The following is a 22,288-nucleotide window of genomic DNA, read 5'->3' as shown; positions in this document are numbered from 1 at the left end:
TATAACTACCACCCAGACCAAAAAACGGAACACAACACACTGCCAGCATCCCAGAAGCACCCAAGACTTCTCCCAATCACAGCTTCCCTTCTCATCCCCAGAGGTAACAACTCATAAGAGGTAACAACTATCTCACTTCTGATACAATTGGTTAGTTTCACCCGGTTTTGAACTCTATATAAACATTCAACATTATGTTTACGAGACACATCCATGTCATTGCATGCCGCAGTAGTTCTGTCTTTTACTGCTGAATAGCGTGTCACTGTATGAACACACCACAATTCATCTGTCTTACTGTCGATGGGGGTTTACGCTGTTCTCAGTTTGGGGCTATGGTAAGTCACATTACTACATTCCTTGTTTTTTTGGCCGCACCATGTGGCCTGCGGGATCTTAGTTCCCTAACCAGGGATCGAACCCACGCCCCCTACATTGGAAGGGCGGAGTCTTAAGCACTGGACCACCAGCGAAGTCCGGACAAACATTCCTATATGCCTTTGGCGCGTGAGTGCTCACATTTCTGGTGGGAACAAATCTCGCAGTAGAATTGCTCGCTTACAGGGGCATGTTCCAGTCTCAGAAGATACTGACAAACTGCCACGTTACATTTCGACCAGAAGGGTATGGAAATCCCAGTTGCTCCACATCTTCGTCAACACTTGGAATTTAGTGTTTTCCATTTCAGCCATTTTGATTGGTGTGTAAGTTGCACCTTCTGGTTTATTTTTTTATTTAAAAAACTTATTTTTATTTATTTATTTTTGGTTGCGTTGGATCTTCGTTGCTATGCGTGGGCTTTCTCTAGTTGCGGTGAGCAGGGGCTACTCTTTGTTGTGGTGTGGCAGGTTTCTCAGTGTGGTGGCTTCTCTTGTTGCAGAGCACGGGCTCTAGGCACGCAGGCTTCAGTAGTTGTGGCTCGCGGGCTCAGCAGTTGTGGCGCACGGGCTTAGTTGCTCTGCGGCATGTGGGATCTTCCCAGACCAGGGCTCGAACCCGTGTCCCTTGCACTGGCAGGCGGATTCTTAACCACTGCGCCACCAGGGAAGTCCTGCACAGTATAGTTTAAATTTGAGTTTCCATAATGACTAATGAGCCTGAGCAGTCTTTCATGTGTCGACTGGCCTTGTGGACATAATCTTTTGTGAAATAAGTACCTGTTCACATCTCTTGCCAATGTTTTAACTGGCTACCTTTTGTTTGTTTGTTAGGAGTTCTATATATACTCTGGATACAGCATACACAGAAGTATGTACTGGAATACCTTCTTGCCTTTTTACTTTCTTCATGGTGTTTTCCAGTGAAAAGAAATGACTCCTTTTATTGCATTTGATGTTTTCCTTTATGGTCAGTATTTTTCAAATCTTGTTTAAGAAATCTCTGCTTATCCCAAGATGCTGAAGATAATCTCCTATGTTATCGTCTAGAAGCCCTACTGTTTTCCGATTTAGACTTTAAATCTCCTGGACTTGAGGTTTTGGGTGTGGTATGGGGTAAGGGTCAAGAACCTTTATCCCCCCATAAGGCTATCTAGCCTACCCAGAGGAACTCACTGTTCTATAGTGGCACCTTGTCATAAATCAAGGGTTCATATATGTGTGGGTCTGTTTCTGGACATTCAAATCTGCTCCATTTATCTATCTGTCTATCCTTGTGCCAATACTACATTGCCTTAATTACTTACTGTAGCTTTAAGATAAATCTTGATTTCTAATAAGGTAATTCCTCCAAATTTATTTTTCTTCTTCAAAAATGCCTTAGCTATTTTTAATCTTTTGCTGTATTTAACTTAGTCCTCACAAAAGTCCTGTGAAGTGGTTATAATTTTTTTTTTTTTTACTAACTTTTTTTTTTTTTTTCTGTGCTGCACAGCATGTGGGATCCTAGTTTCCCAACCAGGGATCAAACCCATGCCCCCTGCAGTGGAAGCACAGAGTCCAAACCACTGCACTGCCAGGGAAGTCCAGGAGTAGTTAAAATTTTTATCCCCATTTCACAGATTGGTCAGCTCCGAGAAGTTAATTAATTTGCCCAGGGTCATATAACTATCAAGTGATGGGAAGGGATTAGAACCCAGATTTATCTGATTGTAGACTTAATAACTTTAAGTCCTTCAGATACCACCTCCTTAATCCTCAAGCCAGATGAGCCCTTCAGGGCATTTAATATGAATGCATTACAATTTTAAGAAATTCTGATGTTCTAAGCCACCCACTTCCAGTTAAAAATCTTGTTTGGTAACTACAAAGAGCCACTGTCCTGGTGAGACTCAAAAAAAAACAAAGCCAGAAGTAAAAGCTTCCTGGCTTCCTTCCACAGCCCCGTCTCCCAAGTAACACTTACAGCCTCGCCGAGATGTACAAGGGCCCTGAGGCCCGACGCGCCTCCACTCGTCCAGCTTTAATTCCTGCCACCACTCCTCTTCCTTCTTGCCCTTAACGCCACACTTGACCACTTAGGCTCTATAAGCCCAGGCTTTTCATACAGCTGCACCTTGGCTCAGAATGCCCTCTCCCACTTCTGGCTACTTCTTCCTTTAAAAAAACCAAAAACCCCACAAAAACAACAACCCTGGGTATCACTTCCCTCAGGAGACCTTCCAGAACCTCATCTGCGTTGGGCACTCCCCCTCTGCTGTGTCCCCCACCCCAGCATGTCACACTGCCCTGGAGTTCAGCTGTCTGTCTCTCCACCTAGCCTGTGAGGCACCTGAGGCTGCAAATTCCTAAGAGGGTTCAGAGACAGACTTTTTTGCTAGGTGCTATAATTAAACAGTAGACACTAAGAGGAGGCCTGAAAGAAATGGTTTCTAATAAGCCCAGGACACACTCTTTGGGAGAAGTGGCAAACTAGAAGGCTTAGGGAAGAGGTGCAAATACCTTCTGCGATGGACCTGGACTTCGGGCTGAGATGGAAGTAGGACTGAGCGGTAGAAGGGTCAGGGACCAAATGGCCACATGTAGTAAGGCAGCTGTGGCTCGTTAGAAGACTTCGGAAGTAAAATATGACCACAAACACACGGCTAAACTAACAACAAGGCAGATTCTTCTGAGATGTATTCATTCAACAAACAGAGCCTGGCACTGAGGGCAGCTGTTCCTCCCTCACCAGTTTGGAAGGATGGTTTAAGAGTAGGCAGGGGCACGAATACACTGGAAAACAAGGAGTCTCTCCAACAGGAACATTTTCAAGAAAATGAGACATGACGCCCCTATTGGGGGAGAAGGAAAGACCAGCTCTAGGCCCTTCTCAGCTCTGGAATTCCCAGGCTGCTCGGACACATCCAATCCTTGGTGCCAGCCTAAGGCAGCACAGCCCAGACTGTGAAGTAAAAGCTCACTGGCTTTTCTCAAAAGAACATAAGCTTTATTTTCATAAACATCTATCTCAAGAGCTCCAAGCTGACCCTCTTTCACCACCAGCAAAATGGAGAAAAGGAAAAACTGTAAGGTGTCCAACACAGGTTTTCCATACTTTCTCAATTAATTCCCATTTTTTATGGTCACACTGTTCACCGAAGGGCAGAGAAGGGATTAAAAGCCTCTCAGAGAAGGGAAAACTGCTCTAGTCTTCCGCATTTGTCCTGGTTTTCTCTACTGGCTTAGCTGTACTCAAAACAAGGACTTATTTTTCCTTCTTTCAGAAATTCAGAATCTAGGACACCCTAGGGTTGTAGATGTTTTGGAGGACAGATAATCTTCTGGCATGGGATATACTCTTAACTAGCTATTTTTCTCAAAATGGGGGGGGGGGGGCAGTGTTGAAGATTTGGGCAGGTTAGACAATTTAAGAAAATCTTCAAATAAAAAAAGCTTCTGTCTCCAACTTAAGCCTTATGTTAGAAATAAGTTTCCAGAAAACAAATGTCAGAGAGTAGGCACTCATGCTAAAAGCTAGATGCTTTTGATCCAAACTTAGGAACCCCTTCCTACCTTTCCTGGAAAGGACTGCTACATGGGTTGCAAATATGAATGATCGATTCATTTTCTGCCCAGATATGAAAATCTATTCATAACAAAATTCTTCTGTTTGGGCAGAGGAAATGGTCACTGGAAAGAACAAACAAAAAGCCGGCCAGGAATCCATAAAGCGCCATTGTTCCATGATGTTCTCTACCAAGACAGCAGCATCGTGTGTGAGGCTACATACAATTGTGTGCCACACGGTTTAAGCTCAGTGCTCAGTGTCGGTTAAGCTGGGTAGGAGATCCTCGTGGAGTTTAGCAGACCCTGCTGAATGACCCTGTCGGATGCTGGCAGTCGGGGCCAGGTTCGCCTTAGTGAAGTGAGCTCCATGAGCTAAGGCTGCAGTGCCCGGCTGGACTAGACATTTGCAAAGAGACAGCAGGGACTGGCTGACAGTGCCAATTCTAAAAAGACCCTTTTGAGCAGAATGACAAGCTGCTACAGGACTCCAGCCAACATCCTCACTCCTAAGCAGGCAAAGAAGATGAGCAGGTTAGCAAACAAACCCTGATCCACCTGATCCACTCCTGCTTTTTGATTTACAGGAAAAAAAAAAGTGTTTGGTAACTCCAGCTGCCTGAACAGAAATGACTTTCTGAGCAGCAGAAGCCCTGACTGGAAAAAGGCTCTGGGGGTCACGGCGGGAAGGAGGGCTGCCAGGCCTCAGGCTTGTGTGTGAAGGGCCCATATGGAATAACAACAGTATAAGCACTGCACCCGGAAATAGCAAGAGCATGTTCAGAAGACAGTTACCGTGTATGGACAGAGGGAACTTTGTTTACCTTCTTAGTGAAAAGCTCATTTTAAGGATTTAAGATTTGCTGAAAACCCAGTTTTTTTCCCCACTTGTTTTCAAAGGAGGAATCTCCTTTAAATACAGTACATGAAAAATGACAATATCCCTATTGTCAGGGATATATATAGAGAATATATATATATATCATATACAGAGAATAAATCTGCAAACCATATTCCATAGGAAAAGGGAAATGAGGCTCCAGACATGGATTATTAGGCAATGGGGATGTTTTTCTCTACGTTTTAACATACTTTCCAGGCTTAGAACCATGGGCCGTGGCTGTGCCTGTTCTCTGTTCTGCATGAACACTGGTGGGCGTGCAGGTGCCCATCCTCGGACCAAGTTCTGCGTTTTCACCCCTGCTGCCATCGCTGCCACTTCCATGCCAAATGTCAACTGTGAGAGGCGAACACTGGCCCATTCTTTATTGAAGGAGAAAGTATGTAAAAAGAAAGAACTGGGTAAAGCCTGTGGCTACAAGCTACAAAGCCCTTTTTTGCTTCTTAAGAGATTTCCTCTATCCTTCTATTTCTAAAGCTTTTCTAAGTTGGAAATTTTCAAATGTGAGATAGCGTTAGATCCAGGCCAAAAGAGGGTTTTGTAAAACACTGAATGATGATCAGAGAAAGGAATAATGAGCCTTCTTAAAAGCACATTCAGAAGGATGCCAAAATAGACTAGAGCCTCGTATAAACAGCGTGGATTGCAGTAACAGGCCTCCCTGTGAGTGGAGAGTCTTATTCCCAACTCTCTTTGCCTACCTTATGCTCACCCCACGGTTATATAACCTTTAGAATGGAATCTGGAAATTCTTCTGACCCTGCCCTGCTTGCTTATAGAGCAGAGCCAGTGGCTGGCAGGGGTACAATCTAATAGGCAAAACTGGAAACACACAAATTCAGTCCTCTTGTCTTAGCCCAGAGACTGTGCAGGCAAGGAAAGAAAGACTGCCCCTGTCTCTCTCCTCCCCTCCTCTGGCCTAAGTTTACGCTGACTTCACCCAACAGGCACCTGACCCTCCCAGATGAGCTGGGAGGGGCTAAAGCGCTATGCACGGCCATGGTAGGGGTGGAGGTGCAGGCAGAAAACAATATTTAAGATGCTGAGTTTGTCGAGCATTCAGTCTTGGGAAGGAAGGCTATAGGATACCCAATTAAGGTGCGCGTTCAGAAACTCAAGTTTTGAGAAAGGCTAAGAAAGAGCAAGGGGAGAGGAACAACAAAGTGCTAAGTCCACCAAGAGCGAAAGGGCTAGGTTCTAATTTGCCGCAGCTCTGCACGCCTCAGCTGGACACAGCCAGATTCCCCCAGAGGAAGAGCCTTCCTCAACCAGGCCCACGGAAGATGCTGAAAGAGACTCTCTCGGCCGTGGCCTGGCTCTGCATTTTCACTGTGGCCTTTGTCAGCCACCCAGTGTGGCCACAGAAGCCCCCTAAGCGCAAGACACCTGCAGAGCTCACCGTGGCCGGCTGCTGTGAGGAGGCGAAGGAGCTCAGGGCCCAAATTGCCAACCTAAGCAGCCTGCTGAGCGACCTGAGCAGGAAGCAGGAAAGGGACTGGGTCAGCGTGGTCATGCAGGTGATGGAGCTGGAGAGCAATTCCAAGCGCATGGAGTCGCGGCTCACAGAGGCCGAGAGCAAGTACTCCGAGATGAACAATCAGATGGGCATCATGCAGCTGCAGGCAGCGCAGACTGTCACCCAGACCTTGGCAGGTAAGGAGGACGTGTCCTCACGCTACTCACCACCTTCCCCCTCACACAGTCGAGCGCCTCCTGTCTGGAGCATTGCTTCTAGGTGACGTGGTCGTCAGAACGATCCCTGGGGGTTCTCATGGAACTTACTTTCTTGGGTACGTGCCACCAGCTCTATTTTCTCTTTAGCAAAGGCTTACGAAGTATTTCTTTTGATTTCTAAGGTTCTGTACGTTTACCCAGCTTTTTTTTATCCCTGCAATGTTTTGGCATATTGAAGGTATGAATTACCATCTTGGAACACAGAGAGATCATGCGGTTTGCTCAAAGTCACAAAGCAAGTCTTAGAAACTGGGTTCCAGTTTTCCTGATTAATCCACTTCCTTACCCAGAGCTGACCGGCTGTACCCTCAGTCCCAAGGAAGCAGGAAAGAACACCAAAATCATAACATCTCTAGAAGCAAAGTTTTGCCTAAAACAGTTCTCTCGGGTCCCTGGGATTTAGTGGAATGGGCATTAATGGACTTCGGTGTCCTGTCTGCCAACCTAATTCTCACTGGCTCAGAATTAAGTGCACAGACACTGCCCAGAGTCATCTGAAGGACTCCTTCATGTTCAAAAAGGACTGACTCCTCAAGGTTGCGCAATTCTGGTATTTCTATTTTTTCCCACAATTGCAAATAAAATTCTCCCCAGTTATACAGGAAAATGCAATGCTGAAATTTACATTTTTAGTAGGCCGAAAATAAGATACGTTTACTGTTTTCTTTTCCAAAACAATTTTCAGTTTCTACTTAGCTTGGCTTAGACAGGCCAAGGTGAATTTATTGTTCAGACAGAAATTTGCTTTGCTGAAATTATCAGGAAATTATTAGTTACAAGGAGCATAGTCTATAGATATGTCATTTCTTGCTGATATAAGAACTTAAAAGAAAATCTTTTTGGTCGTATTATAAACCAAGCCAAGAATAAAGAGCAGAGTAAGTCTTACTGGTTATCCTCAACTCAAATGAAGAAAAAGTTTTAACATGAAATTAAGCTTAAAAATTTTGTGTGGGATGAACTGGGAGATTAGATTTGACATAAATATACTACCACGTGTAAAATGGATAGCTAGTGGGACCCTGCCGTACAGCACAGGGAGCTCAGCTCGGTGCTCTGTGATGACCCAGATGGGTGGGATGGGGGATGGGGGGAGAGAGGTCCACGAGGGAGGGGTTCACTTCATTGTAGAGCAGAAACTAACACAACACTGTAAAGCAATTATACTCCAATAAAAAATTTTTTGTGTGTGTAAATCACTTTCTAAGCATGTACTTCCTGACTCTCAGTTTGGGACTAGAAAGGTCTTCTCAGGCCATTTTCCAGAGAAGTGAGTCCTGATTTGGTCTGTGTGATGAAACCAGACACACAGGAGACCAGGCGAGACAGAGGAATCTGACCAACGCCACGTCCTGCTCCTCCAAACGGGATTTTCTCACCTCCCAGCAAGGAGTTTCTTGGGAGTCAAATGCAGCTCTCTTGCCGGGCCTCTTACTCTTCCTGCCCAGGCCATCATTCCTTACTTTTCTTCTCTGCTACCAGGTGTGGGGTCACCTTTATACTCTGTAAGTAGCTAGCCTCTTGGAGAAAGCAGTAAGTTGATGCTTTCATCAGTAAGAGGAAGTGATGACCTCTGATAGGGAAGACAAGGGTCTCCCGTTTCCCCTCCCCAAAGTGCTCTGCCTTGAACAATGCCCACAGCGGGAAACTGCCCACTGTGTCCTCTTCTTGAAGGCCCAGTGCAGCGGTCACCAAGAAAAGAATCCCAAGACACAGTGGGCAGGAGGCATCTCCTAGACAGGCGAGAGTTCCTGCTCTCTGAATCCTATCTGGAAAGGCTGTCCCTTCCACAAAGCTCTTTGATGTTTAGAACAACAAGGAGACAAAATCTTTCATAAAGCACTAGCCCCCAGGGCAGCTGAGGAAACATTAAAATCAACCCCAGAGTGAAAGCCCGCCTGCCCAAATCTCTCATTTCCTTGTTTTAATAATGGTGTCAGGGGAAGGCCTCCAAGGGTTCCTTAGGGTGTTTCATTTTCATTTGTCTAGCAGTGTTGGATTAAGGAGGGAAAGATAAAATTATAAATCTCTGCTAATAAGGGACCTAGTAGGCAGTAGCCATTACCTCTGAAAAACAAGAAAAACAAACCGAGAAAACAATAAAACCAGACCCTATGAGATCTTCATGACTTATTTAGGAATAGAGGCTGGCTGTCCCAGAAGCTGAATTTATTAAACAGGAGGATCTGTTGGCGGCCCTTACACATTGTAACGTTTCCAGAATTCATGCCCTAGAACTACAGGGGGATCATTTCAGCACAAACCTGAAGCCACCTGTTTGTACCGTTGTGCTATCCAGGTGAAGGGTTTCCCTAGCCCTCAGCCCTACCACCAGTGAGGCCAAAACACACCCGTTCCTGGCCTCCTGATGCCCACCTCTCCCAAGTCCAGACACTGCGCAGCAATGAACACTCCTGTGAATTTTGTGGTAGAAATGAAGTCTCCCTTCCTAAACTTTCAATTTAGATGCAGCAGGGATGCCGGCTAGCCACAAAGCCCCTGGGTTTGGATGCTCACCCTGTGGTTTTCTCCTTTTGTAGATGCCATCTACGACTGCTCGTCTCTCTACCAGAAGAACTACCGCATCTCTGGAGTGTATAAGCTTCCTCCCGATGACTTCCTGGGCAGCCCTGAGCTGGAGGTGAGGTCATCACAGCCCATGTACTACCATCTATCCTCCACCCGTCAAAGGCTGGGGACAATAGGGCTAGTCACAGTCTAAAGAGAGGGAAACTCAAGACAGAGAAGCAGGGCTTCCCTGGTGGCGCAGTGGTTGAGAGTCCTCTTGCCGATGCAGGGGACGCGGGTTCGTGCCCCAGTCTGGGAGGATCCCACATGCCGCGGAGCGGCTGGGCCCGTGAGCCATGGCCGCTGAGCCTGCGCTCCGCAACGGGAGAGGCCACAACAATGAGAGGCCCGTGTACCGCGAAAAAAAAAAAAAAAAAAAAAAGACAGAGAAGCAAACACATCAACGCCAGAGAGCTATCTAAATACTCAATTTATGGAGGAAAAAAATCCAGGCATCTGTTTTGCTCCTTCAAATCATTAGCAACCAAACACTAAACCTTCTAACAGTTAGATAATGCTATAACCACCACCTAACTAGCTGCGATCCCTTGCCACATCCTACGGCAGTGACTCTTTGGGGAGAAAAGAGAACATATAGGGAGTGTGTCAGAAGGACCTGGACTTTTTCCTTTCAGACTCTCCGTGCACTTGCTCTTATCCTCAACTTTAATCTCAGCAAACCACCAGCCTGCCCAGTTTGCCAACCCTGGGGCAGAATCGTTGCCTAGTGAGCCAGCATGGCTGTGGAAGGGCACACGTCCCTTGGCTCTACGGGGTGGGAGAAAGGTGGGAAGCCACGCTCAGGCTCGCGCTGCCTGCCTCGGCACGTCCTGACCAGGGAGGGCATCCCCTCTGCTCCAGGTGTTCTGTGACATGGAGACTTCAGGTGGTGGCTGGACCACCATTCAGAGAAGAAAGAGTGGCCTTGTCTCCTTCTATCGGGACTGGAAGCAGTACAAGCAGGGCTTTGGCAGCATCAGTGGGGACTTCTGGCTGGGGAACGACCACATCCACCGGCTCTCCAGGCGGCCAACCCGGCTACGCGTGGAGATGGAGGTGAGCATGAGACCAGGGCCGCCACGCCCAACTGTGTGCAACTCCTGGGCGTCATTCCTACTCCTGTTCGCCATCGGCTGATGTACTTGTTGTGATGGTTTTCCTGCAGGTTGCAGTACAGTTGAGGAAGAATAGGGCTTTTTTTCCTATTTTTCACAAAAACAAGGCTGCAGGTACAAGGGAGAGGCCAGACTCAGGCCAGAGCAGAGGAATCCAACAGTCAGCTGGGCTGAAACACTGTGGTCCCTGCCCTGGCCTGGGGCATGAGGTCCTCTACGTGCAAACCTTACTGGTATCGGTTGGTGACCCTCATCAAAGGCCCTGAAGCGTCACTATGTTCTCAGGTTACTCTTACGACATCTCAGAGTGGGATACAGCAAAACACACACACGTGTACACCTTACAGACAGGGATGTAAAGGGGAAGAGAATGAGAGACTAACCAGGGCCATGTGGTGACCCAGGAGAGAAGTCTGATCTAGGACCCTTGTTTTCTGATTCCCTGGAGGAGGGGAAGATAAGTCCCTGTGGACGCTTGCAAAAAACTGCCTTAAAATCTTCACAGTCAATACAGATTTGTCTATTTTTATTTACTTTGTAAGAAAAGGGCTCAAAGAGCTTCCTCTTTTATCTCATCTATAAAAAATGGCTGAAACAAGAAGGTAAATGGCACTATGGTTAAGAAATAACTCACGCTGTATATAAGTGTGTTAAATTCACGCTGTATATAAGTGTGTTAGTGTGTTAAACTAGAGGTAGACAAGTAATAAAGTAGTAAAAAGGTGTGTGGCTGCAGCTGGGGAGAGGGAAGAGGTGCAGGATGGTATGAAAGAAGGCCCTGCTGCAGTTTTCTAAGGCTCTGCCCCCCGGACAGGACTGGGAGGGCAACATGCGCTACGCTGAGTACAGCCACTTTGTTTTGGGCAATGAACGGAACAGCTACCGCCTCTTCCTGGGGAACTACAGCGGCAACGTGGGGAACGATGCCCTTGTCTATCACAACAACACAGCCTTCAGCACCAAGGACAAGGACAATGACAACTGCTTAGACAAGTGTGCCCAGCTCCGGAAAGGTGAGAGTTGGGGTTGGGAAGTGAGAGTTCAGGTACAAGGCCATAGTCCCACTGGAGGAGAAAGAGTGAATTTATAACTGCAGTTGGTATTCTGGCTTTGGTACTCCTGTTTGACACTGACCCTAATGGCTTAGGTACAGTTTAAAAAGCATCACAAATCCCTGCTGCCTGGTCTATCAGCTATTTCCAAGGACATACTAGCACTGACCTGTTTCCTGTCCCAGGTGGGTACTGGTACAACTGCTGCACAGACTCCAACCTCAATGGTGTTTACTACCGCCTTGGGGAGCACAGCAAGCACCTGGACGGCATCACCTGGTACGGCTGGCATGGGTCTAGCTACTCCCTCAAACGAGTGGAGATGAAAATCCGCCCAGAAGACTTCCAGCCGTAAAAAGAAGCCTGCTCTGGAGCAGGGCTGGAGAAGTGGAGACAAACGGAGGCTGGGAAAAGGCAGAGGAGGAGAGGAAGGGAGTATAAAAAGGGCAGGGACAGAAAATGGCCTATCATCTTCAGTGAGAGAGTAAGTCTCTTAGGAGAACCAAAAAATCTATGTACTGAGGATGTTACAGTAAATGGGAGGAAATATTTAATTAAACACAGTGGGTCCAGACACAGACTTCTCAGGGGGCTGGCCTGAGTGGGCTGTCTGCCTGTGATCCCTGACATAGCAGCAGCTTCTTTTCCACATGATTTTTCTGTGAAAGAAAAATAATTGTGAGTTCACTTTAAGCATTTTCCTTAAGGCCTAGGTTACGTGAGGGCAGAAAATAAATGCCTTTGCTGAAAAGGACCAGATTATTTTGATTCTCTTGGGTGTTAGAGAAAGGAGTGAAGAGGGTGGTGGAGGAGAGGAGTTTCTGCTTTTAAATCCAATGAAATTATCTTCAGTCTACACAATTTTTTTTTTAAAGACAAAATTTTTTCTGCTGGAGGTGAACGGACCCAGGCTGGAATTGACTGGAGGAAACGCCAGGGCTCTGGGCCTTGCAATTGGCCTCTGAGCACCTCCCCTGCTCGGCCTCGGTCAGGGCCCAGCACTGAGAGGCAGGAAGTGGGTCCAGTGGTGGCAGGAGCTCCAGTGGGAGGGGAAGATAAGTCCCTGTGGACGCTTGCAAAAAACTGCCTTAAAATCTTCACAGTCAATACAGATTTGTCTATTTTTATTTACTTTGTAAGAAAAGGGCTCAAAGAGCTTCCTCTTTTATCTCATCTATAAAAAAAATGGCTGAAACAGGAAGTTAAATGGCACTATGGTTAAGAAATAATTCACGCTGTATATAAGCATTTTGCTTTGTAGAAATACAACATTGTAGTTCGTTTTAAACATTCAAAGTTTTTTCTTCCTTCTACAATAAACTCTTTTAAACCTCGTTCCTTTTAAAATTATTACTATTACCACTGAGAGCATGGTGGAAAGTTTTAAGTGAAAAATCAGAGAGTGAGCCGTGAGAAAGAGACTCTGAGTGTGTTGCAGTCTTCAGGGAAACCAAGGGAGGAGCAGGAAGCCAAAGACGAAAAAGCGAGGGACAAAAAGCGCAGCAGCATCCACTGGAAGAGGTCAGACTCTGTCTGACCTCCACCCAACCACCACAGAGGCCAGTGCCACCCCTGGCTTCAAAACACTTTGCAAACCAACACTCCTACTTTCTACTTGAGCAAACTTACATATACGCAGAGGGAAAAGAAACATCTTTAGTCATAACAGATGTCAAATAAGTTTGACCTTCAGGAAGCAATTTTTCCTTGCAAAAAAGAACCATTCACTTGAACTAGTCAGTGTAAGGTAAGCATAATTCTCGAACTCACTATTTTCTACTGTACCTATAGTCCTTTGATTGTTGGGAACCTACTTAACCTTAAAAACAAGACCCTCAGGATTTTCAAAGAAGTAAAGTGAGTAGAGAAGAAGTACACTGGAATAGGGCTTCCCATGGGACAGGCGGTCAGACAGAAACTTCCTAAGGCAGGCAGGGGATCTGAGATGTTCGTGGGCCAGCACAGTACTGCTTGGAGAGAGGAGAAAAAGACTGGGGGTTAGGAGATGAAGAGAAGGAAGAGCACAAGATGCCTAGGGCAGAAGTAGCTTATAATTTTCTCTTATCAGCTATACACCCCACAACTAAAGAAAATTGAGGCTCTAGGCAACAAAAGCTAAAATAAATTAAGTGGGACTACCTCAAACTAAAAAGCTTCTGCACAGCAAAAGAAAACAATCAATAAATTGAAAAGACAATCTACAGAATGAGAGAAAAATATCTGTAAACCATAACCCAGGGTTACTATCTAAAATATGTAAAGAACTTACACAACTGAATAGCAAAAAAGCAAATAATCCAATTTAAAAATGGGCCAAGGACCTAAACAGTCCATTTTTCCGAAGAAGACATCTAAATGGCCAATGGGTACATGACCGGGTGCCCAACACCACTGATCATCAGGGAAATGCAAAGCACAGCCACAATGAGATATCACCTCACACCTGGTAGGATGACGATTATTAAAAAGACAAGACATAATAAGGGTTGGCAAGGAAGTGGAGAAAAGGGAGCCCTTGTGCACTGTTGGTGGGAATGTAAAGTGGTGCAGCCACTACACCACTATACTGGTGGTTCCTCCAGACATTGAAAACAGAAGTACCACGTGAGCCAGCAATTCCATTTCTGGATATACTTCAAAGGAAACAAAATCACTATCTCAAAGAGATATCTGTACTCCCATGTTCATTGCAGTATTATTCACAATAGCCAAGATATGGAAATAACCTAAAATGTCCTTCAAAAGATGAATGGATAAAGAAAATGTGAAATATAGTTTATGTGTATATATATATATTATGTGTGTATATATATACATATGTACATACACACACATATAATGTACACATAATGGAATATTATTCAGCCATAAAGAAGGAAATTCTATCATTTGTGACAACATGGATGAATCTAGAGGGCATTATGCTAAGTAAAGTAAGACAGAGAAAGACAAATACTGTATAGTATCACTTATATGTGGAATCATTTTTTAAAAAGCTGATTTCATAAAAACAGAATAGAATGGTGGTTGTCAGGGGATGGGAGAATGGGGAAGCAGGGAGATGTAGGTGAAAGGGTACAAACTTTCAGTTGTAAGATGAGTAAGCTGAGTATCTAATGCACAGCATAGCAACTACAGCTAACAATACAGTTTTGTATGTTTGAAATTTGCTGAGAGTAGATCTTAAGCATTCTCACCACACACACACAAAAGAGCTAACCATGTGAGGTGATGGATGTGTTAATTACCTTGATCCCAGTAATCATTCCATAATGCATACCAAATCATCGTGCTGTACATTTTAAATATATACAATTATATTTGTCAATTACTCCTCAATAAAGTTGGGGGGGACAAAACATCTATATTACACTAATCAAAACCTATAGTTGCTGAAATTTACTCATACTTTTATAGATACACAATTGAATAACTGAAGTATAAACTTTTTGTGACAAGGTTAATGTCAAAAAAAAATGTCACCATATGTGGTATTTTAGAAATCGACATTCAAAGTCCAATTTATTTGGGGAAAGACATGATTCTATTTTTATCCTTTTTTTTTTTTTGGGTACGCGGGCCTCTCACCGCTGTGGCCTCTCCTGCCGCGGAGCATAGGCTCCAGATGCGCAGGCCCAGCAGCCATGGCTCATGGGCCCAGCTGCTCTGCGGCACGTGGGATCCTCCCGGACCCGGGGCACGAACCCGTGTCCCCTGCATCGGCAGGCGGACTCTCAACCACTGCGCCACCAGGGAAGCCCTATTTCTATCTTTCTGGTCACTTTTTTTTTCTTTTTTTTTTTTGGTACGCAGGCCTCTCACTGTTGTGGCCTCTCCCGTTGCGGAGCACAGGCTCTGGACGCGCAGGCTCAGCGGCCATGGCTCATGGGCCCAGCCGCTCCGCGGCATGTGGGATCCTCCCGGACCGGGGCACAAACCCGCGTCCCCTGCATCGGCAGGCAGACTCCCAACCACTGCGCCACCAGGGGAGCCCTCTGGTCACTTTTTAAAGTGTTGAAAGGAACACTTTTTAGCATCTACTCAAAAGCAGAGCTAGCAGAAAACTTGGTTATTTGATTATCCTTTCAAATGAAGGAAGCAACACACACAGCAGGCTGTTTCAGCCACAGTGCAGGTACTTATTAGCTGGGTGATTTTTCCTAAACTATCTGTAGTGAAATAATCAACCATGTTAGCATTTACATGAAGATAATTAGATCCTGAAGCTAATATTCTCTGATGATCATTAGGGGAAGTGAACAGTTCTCTAGGAGCTGTGGAGCTAACATTTAAGGCTGCTTGTAATTTCATAACAGCAAAAAATTTATTAAACAACCTATTTTTTTCCATACCCAGAAGACTCAAAACCATCTTATGAGAGAACATAAGCAAATGAGGGAAAAGACCGCTGAATTTCAGACTCTGTCTTTTACATTCATAGAACTCCAAGGAGGAAGACTCAGGCACCAACGTATTTAGCCAATAAAAACCCACCCTGCCCTTGGGTGGTCTCTGAGGCACAGAATCCAGCTCCTAGTCCCAAGCCAGAGGACGCGATCTAACCCAGACGTAAAATCTATCCTTCCTAGGCTGCTCCGTCCACAGAACTGCTTCTAGGCTAATTTCATTGGGACAAGTAAGCACAGGTTGGAAAACAACAGAAGCCCAGGTGCTAAGGGTCAACAGAAACGACAATTCTGGCTAGAATCCTGGGGAGAGCCATCTGCAACCACATCTCATTTAAACGTGCTGGCCAGGCCTGATGGCAGATTTCATAGAGCAGAGGTCTCCAAGTGCCTCCAGTGAACTGTCACCAGGTAGTGGGAGAAGAGAGGTCATTTTAGATGAAGGCAGCAATTAAAAAGGGTTTATGGCCTACCTGATGAGAGACTCTAGGATGGCAGGGGTGGGACCCTTCTGGAACTCCAGTTCTTTGTAGTGTAGCGCTTTGGCATATGCTCGGCACTTGGCAGCCCTCTCACCCAGCAGAACAATGCCATTGTCATCCCTCAATGGCAGGGGGCCCTGGAGAAGAGCAGAACCCCACAGCATAGGAAAATGGCAGACGGGGCACAAGCAAGAGTGGGCTGTGAGGGTGCTTCTCCCCTCTCACCAGCTGGTTCCCCGTCGGGCTCCATCTGGACAACTGGGCAAAGTCTCACCTTGTCACTGTGTTCCATGAATTCAGCCAAGTTTAAGAGGGTTTGTGTGACTTCAGCGATGTCCTGGGAGGTGAGGGCCAACTCGATGCTTCTGATGAGCTCATCCTGCTGGTCTTCATTCAGCTCAGACCAGCAGGACACAAACGCAGCGTTAAAGAGATCCCTGAAGGCAGACAGGAGTGAAGACAAATGTTGGAAATGCCTCTCCTGCCTCTGCCTGGTGCCACAAAGTCACACCTACCAATCTACTCCCGGCATCACTGATTATGGTTATACAGGCCAGGGCTGTCCAAAAGAACTTGCTGGAAATGGTCTATATCTTCCCTGCCCAATATGGTAGCCATTGGTCAATGAACACTTGAACTTTGATAAGTGTGACTAAGGAACTGAATTTTAAGTTTTAGTTAATTTTAATTAAGTTAAAATAAGCACACGTGGCTAGTGACTGCTGTATTTTACAGTGCAGGTACAGGGCACTGGGGGTGGGGGCGGGGTGTGTGGGGAGAAAGAAGAGCAGAGAAAAGTAACTTGTCTCCACAGTGGTTGCATCACTTCTCTTCACTGGAGGGGATGAACAGAAAGGGACTTCTAACATAGCAGTTGACATAACAGATTCAGAAAACAATAATCTTCAAATGATTCTTGGGATGCTTCTTCTCAGGCAATGTCCAAAGTCCTAAGATCAGAAGCGGCAAAGGCAGCATCTGCTATTGCTTTTCAAAATACAAGCAGAACCTTTAGTAGGATGGTCATAAACAAAATGACAACAGAACTTAAGAAACTAGCAGTATTAGAAAATAGAATCCAAATCCATAAGTCTTAAAAGATTCTCTTAGCCAAACCTCTAACAGCCGGGGCCTTGGGAAGACCTGGAAGCAGAGGTATCATTTCTAGGATCACTATAACTATTTAAAATCACTACAGCACCACTTGGGTGAATATATTTGCTACCCCTGACATTTGAATTTTAATCCTACCCTCTTTTTTTTGAATGTGTGGAGAGGGGAGTTGGAAACCACAGGATATGCCTAGATAATGTATGGGGTAAGGGATCTGGTGCTTATACATCTACTTTTCATTACATATTTTAAAAGGTTAAGTCAGATCGATGTATATATAATTTTGGAATCTGATGGAAGAAAACAAAATTTGAAATTCAAAGGATAACATGAAGATCAAAAGAAACCCTGTGTAAATTAAGAAGTAAGCTTTCTGATCTAGGTCCAAGGCCACGCTGGCTCCCAAATGAACACACTTGGCACTAAGGGGACAGACACACATGTGTATATTTCTCACAAGCCTCTTGTGGATGACAGTGTGCCCAAAAGGGACTCGGAGCAGATGAGAGGGACGCTACAGTAGCCAGCGTGTGAAATCCGCACACTATGGAAACAGAGAAGTCCTAGGAATGATTTTTAAGCGTTATAAAATATTTGAAAGAAATCAGATGAACTAAATCATGGCATCCAAGCAACAGCCTCAGGGACCATCGCTATTCTTGCTAAATACACTCCAAATAGCAAACCGACTGTGCTGATGAAAGTGAAATGGAATACCTCATGTTTTGCTTCTTGTTAATGAAAAGGACTGTTAATTAAATCACCATTTAATGCCTCATTATAAATAAGAACTGTCCATTGTAGAAAAATTTAGAAAATAAGGAAAAGAATAAAAAAGAACTGCTCCTTAAATCCTCCTACTTAGAGATAATCATTATGTATTACTTTCTCATCTTTTTCCTATGTACATATATTTTTAATAGCTGAAATCACACATTTATACCATTTTGTATTCCATTTTATTCACTTACATCATACTATGAATCTTTTACATGCATTAAAACTTTTTATAAACCAAATTTTCAATGACTTTTTAAGATTCCCTGTTAAAGGTTTATAGTATTTTTTATGGCAAATTCTACTTTCCGAAGACGGCTGCAGCACTAGCTCCTGTTCCATGCGCCCTTCTAGGAGCCTCCCACTCCCCTATAAAAAGGTGGCATCCACGTCTCCTCCCCTTGAGCCCGAGTAGGCCTGTGTGACTGCCTTCAACAACGCAGTGGGACAGAAGTAACACTATGTGACCTCCAAGACTAGGTCACACAAGCACCAAGCACTTCTGCCTCGTTCCCTTGGGGACACTCACCCTTGAACCCAGCCAGTTTCCTGGGAGGAAGCCTGAGCAATCCATAGGGCAATCCACGTGGAGAGGAACCAAGGCCCCTGGCCAGGGCTGAACTTCCAGCCAACAGTCAGCCCCAACTTACCAGACATATGGATGAGCCATCTTGGAAGTAGGTCTTCTAGCCCCTGGACAAATACCCCTGACACTGTGTGGGGCAGAGACAAGCTGCTCCCACAAGTCCTGCCCAAATTGCAGATTTGTGAGTAAAATAAGTAATTTTTTTAGACTGCTGTTGTTTTAGACCACTAAGTCTTGGGGTATTTGTAATGCAGCAATAAATAACTGGAGTATCACTATTACTGGAAAACAGGTTATATTAAGCTATTACATAGTTGTTTTCAGAGTTATAAATGACTTTGTAATTAAAGTTTTGGACCTAGATCTACCAAGGGAAGGTACACTAGCAAGGTTAAAATGGATGTTTTTCCTATAATAAGAGCTTCTTTAATTTGCTTTTTTATCTTTTCCCCCAGAGGTTAACAAAATTAAAAAATCCTTTTACTATTACTGCTAATAAAAACTAATTCTTATACAACATTTTCTACGTGCTGACCCTCTTGATCCCAATCTGAAGCTGGGAGGAAGGGAGCCCTGACACACCATACCTGGCCATCGGGTTGTAGGCCTGTGCCAGGGCCCAGCAGGAGCGCAGGGAGGGCGAGGAGGAGTCCTTCAGCAGCTCCAGGCTCAGCCGCCTCAGCCATTCCAACCAGTCATCTTTGGAGACCCTTCTGGCAGCTCCCCAGGCCTATCATGCCACAGGCGACAAAGGAAAACCATCAACTGTAAGGGCCAATTGTAAACAGCCCTTGACTATCTAATGATTATTCCACTTCTTTGATTTATAAAATTATACCTCTCATGATAAAATCCCCGAGTGCAAATACAAAAAAGTAATATTTAAAGCCATAAAACAAAAGCAGCAAACTCTCATAATATAAAGAAAGCCTGTTTTACACCTCATTTGCGCTGGACTCTATCTGCAAAGCAGAGAGCTCTACAGCCCTAAAAGTGGATGGGGACCATCACACTCAGAATGCATCCAACAAAGCCGAATGGCCTCCAGCAGTGTGTGAGGGGCCTGGGACACCCTGCAGTGGGACACTGGCTCATCTTACAGCAGAGTCACACAGGGAGAGGGGAAATGCTCAGGTTGACATCATCCTCAATAGTGTGACCATCAGGTGAGCACTGAGCCCAGAGTACACGGCAGTATGGTGGAATGAGACAAAAGGAGTTGAACAGATTGAATTTTTTTTTTTTTCCTTTTTGCGGTACGCGGGCCTCTCACTGTTGTGGCCTCTCCCGCTGCGGAGCACAGGCTCCGGACGCGCAGGCTCAGCGGCCATGGCTCACGGGCCCAGCCACTCCGCAGCACGTGGGATCCTCCTGGATCGGGGTGCAAACCCGTGTCCCCTGCATCGGCAGGCGGACCCTCAACCACTGTGTCACCAGGGAAGCCCTGAATTTTTACTTTGTAGTTTATCCCCTCCAACTTTCCTCAAAACTCTGAGCTCTCCAGGCACCAAGAGGTACTAGCAGGGGCAGCTTAGGGAGGTGGATGGGAAGATTCAGGCCCTGGAGCTGGGCAGTAAAGGGGAGTGGTCAGCAGCCACACTCTGTGGAGCTCAGTGGCTGGAGTTCAAATCCCAGGTATGTAACGTATTGGGTGTCTGATCTTGGGCAAGTTACTTAACTTCCCTGTGCCTCAGTTTCTTCATCTGTAAAGTGTCGATAATAGTCCCCATATCAGAGGGTGTTCTTTTTTAAATTAATTAATTAATTTATGGCTGAGTTGGGTCTTTGTTGCTGCACGCAGGCTTTCTCTAGTTGTGGTGAGCGGGGGCTACTCTTTGCTGTGGTGCGCGGGCTTCTCACTGCGGTAGCTTCTCTTGTTGTGGAGCACGGGCTCTAGGCGTGTGGGCTTCAGTAGTTGCGGCTCGCGGGCTCTAGAGCGCAGGCTCAGTAGTTGTGGCGCATGGGCTTAGTTGCTCCGCGGCATGTGGGATCTTCCTGGACCAGGGCTCGAACCTGCGTTCCCTGCATTGGCAGGCGGATTCTTAACCACTGCACCACCAGGGAAGCCCCCAGAGGGTGTTCTAAGGATTAATTAACTAAGTTAGAGACTTCCCTGGCAGTCCAGTGGTTAAGGCTCCATGCTTCCACTGCATGGGGCACGGGTTCAATCCCTGGTCAGGGAACTAAGATCCCGCATGCCACATAGCATGGCCAAGATTTAAAAAAAAAAAAAAAGATTAACTAAGTTCATACGTGTAACAGATTTAGCACAGTGCTCAGCACAAGTTAGTGCTTTACGCTGAGTGCCTGCTACTCTGAAGTTAGAAACACCTGGTTGGAACCCTGGCCCTGCCACTCACCTGCTGTAGGGACTCTGGGCAAATTACTTGTACACTGCTGTCTGAGTCTTAATCTTCCTCATTTAGGGATAATGCAGCTAAAGGGCCTAGCTGGAATAGATGAGCAAAACATGGTGGCTCGTATCATCAAAATGACATCTCGTTGAATTGGCTTAGCCCTAACTACTAAATCCCTAACTTTTAAAATATATTCTTAAAAGATTTTTCTGGCAGAACAGACATGTCAATCCTCCCTAAATAGGGAAATCAGATAAGTTAAAGCAGAAGTTCTCAAGTGAAGTAGTCCAGGGAGTGAAAGAGACACCCATGTGCTACACCACCTGACCATCAATGACTCAATCCATCACCTCCTGGGATAAACGGAGATTTGCTATAGCTTTTGATGAGTTACCAAGGCGTAACATTACATAAACTAATATTTTTGGTCAAAAACTGAAGTAGAGATACTACGAGAGACAAATTAAAAATTTATGTGAAGGATTCTCACTCACCATACAATGAGAACCCCTGAACTAGAAGAAGATACCAAAGACTTTTAGACCTTGTTCTGTTGAACGAAATGGGAACATCAAGTCCTTTTCGATCCACAGATTTCTGGTTTCCTTCCTATACAGCGAGTCTCTGGATACCAGCACTGTATTACAAGGCATTTAGAAGTCAGACACATACAAGGAAGCATTACTAATATCTTTTGCCCTCTAATGATATGAGGTTGAGCTTGGGTAAGGCGAAGGCACTAAAACACAGTGGTTAAGAGACTGGTCTCTGGAGTCATACCTGGGTCAGATCCTGGCTCCACCATCTACTGGCTGACACTGAGCAAATTACTTAACCTTTCAGTGCCTCAATGTCCACATCCATAAAAGAGGGATCTGATGACAGCATCAAACTTACAGGGTTACTGTGAAGATTAAATGAGTCAATACACGTAAAGTGCTCACAACAGTGCCTGACACACGGGAAGCGCTCGACAAATGGTGGTGGTGGTTAGTGCTATCATTAACATCGGTACCATTTGATAAATGGTAGCAAAAGGCTCTTCAAAAAATTTCAGCTTAAGGAACAACTGCACAATCTATCAAACAGGATATGTCCCTCACCTGGGCCTTTCCCCACTGCTCTGTAATCTAAAACATAATCAACTCTCAATTCTCTGGGTTCTACAGTAACTGTTGAAACTCCAGCCAGTTTCCTCTCCTCACCCACCCACCGCTGACTGCCTCATCTGGTTACACTGGTGCACGCTGATGGAACGCCAGCTTACTCATTTA

The 22,288-nt window shown here is 45.4% G+C and overlaps 2 protein-coding genes across 6 annotated transcripts in view; one reads left to right on the top strand and one right to left on the bottom strand.

Moving 5' to 3' along the window:
- Positions 1 to 22,288, bottom strand: part of MTOR (mechanistic target of rapamycin kinase) — a 117,704-nt gene that overhangs the window by 53,425 nt on the left and 41,991 nt on the right. For all 5 annotated transcript variants that reach the window (XR_002175496.3, XM_019930875.3, XM_019930878.3 and 2 more), the window contains 3 exons: positions 19,245 to 19,387; positions 16,456 to 16,618; positions 16,173 to 16,318 (listed from right to left, as the gene is read on the bottom strand). Coding sequence is in view for 4 of the 5 variants with exons in the window: in XM_019930875.3 (XP_019786434.1) it covers positions 16,173 to 16,318; positions 16,456 to 16,618; positions 19,245 to 19,387 (452 nt within the window). In the remaining variant the exon portion in view is untranslated. The remainder of the gene's footprint in view (positions 1 to 16,172; positions 16,319 to 16,455; positions 16,619 to 19,244; positions 19,388 to 22,288) is intronic.
- ANGPTL7 (angiopoietin like 7) lies at positions 5,671 to 12,621 on the top strand. Its single transcript, XM_019930880.3, has 5 exons — positions 5,671 to 6,477; positions 9,099 to 9,199; positions 9,988 to 10,182; positions 11,056 to 11,254; positions 11,479 to 12,621. The coding sequence occupies exons 1-5, from the start codon at positions 6,108 to 6,110 to the stop codon at positions 11,646 to 11,648; spliced, it is 1,035 nt and encodes a 344-aa protein (XP_019786439.1). The 5' UTR covers positions 5,671 to 6,107; the 3' UTR covers positions 11,649 to 12,621.

Source organism: Tursiops truncatus, chromosome 1, assembly GCF_011762595.2.
Source record: "Tursiops truncatus isolate mTurTru1 chromosome 1, mTurTru1.mat.Y, whole genome shotgun sequence".
NCBI lineage: Eukaryota > Metazoa > Chordata > Mammalia > Artiodactyla > Delphinidae > Tursiops > Tursiops truncatus.
Note: the sequence above shows the minus strand (reverse complement) of the source record. Positions and strands in the feature narration are given on the sequence as shown.

Excerpts from the sequence above, each read along its gene's own strand:
- ANGPTL7 (XM_019930880.3), top strand. The coding sequence starts at position 6,108 with ATGCTGAAAGAGACTCTCTCGGCCGTGGCCTGGCTCTGCATTTTCACT. Across the intron at positions 6,478-9,098 it reads TGTCACCCAGACCTTGGCAG|ATGCCATCTACGACTGCTCG; the intron begins GTAAGGAGGACG and ends CTCCTTTTGTAG. Across the intron at positions 11,255-11,478 it reads GTGTGCCCAGCTCCGGAAAG|GTGGGTACTGGTACAACTGC; the intron begins GTGAGAGTTGGG and ends TTCCTGTCCCAG.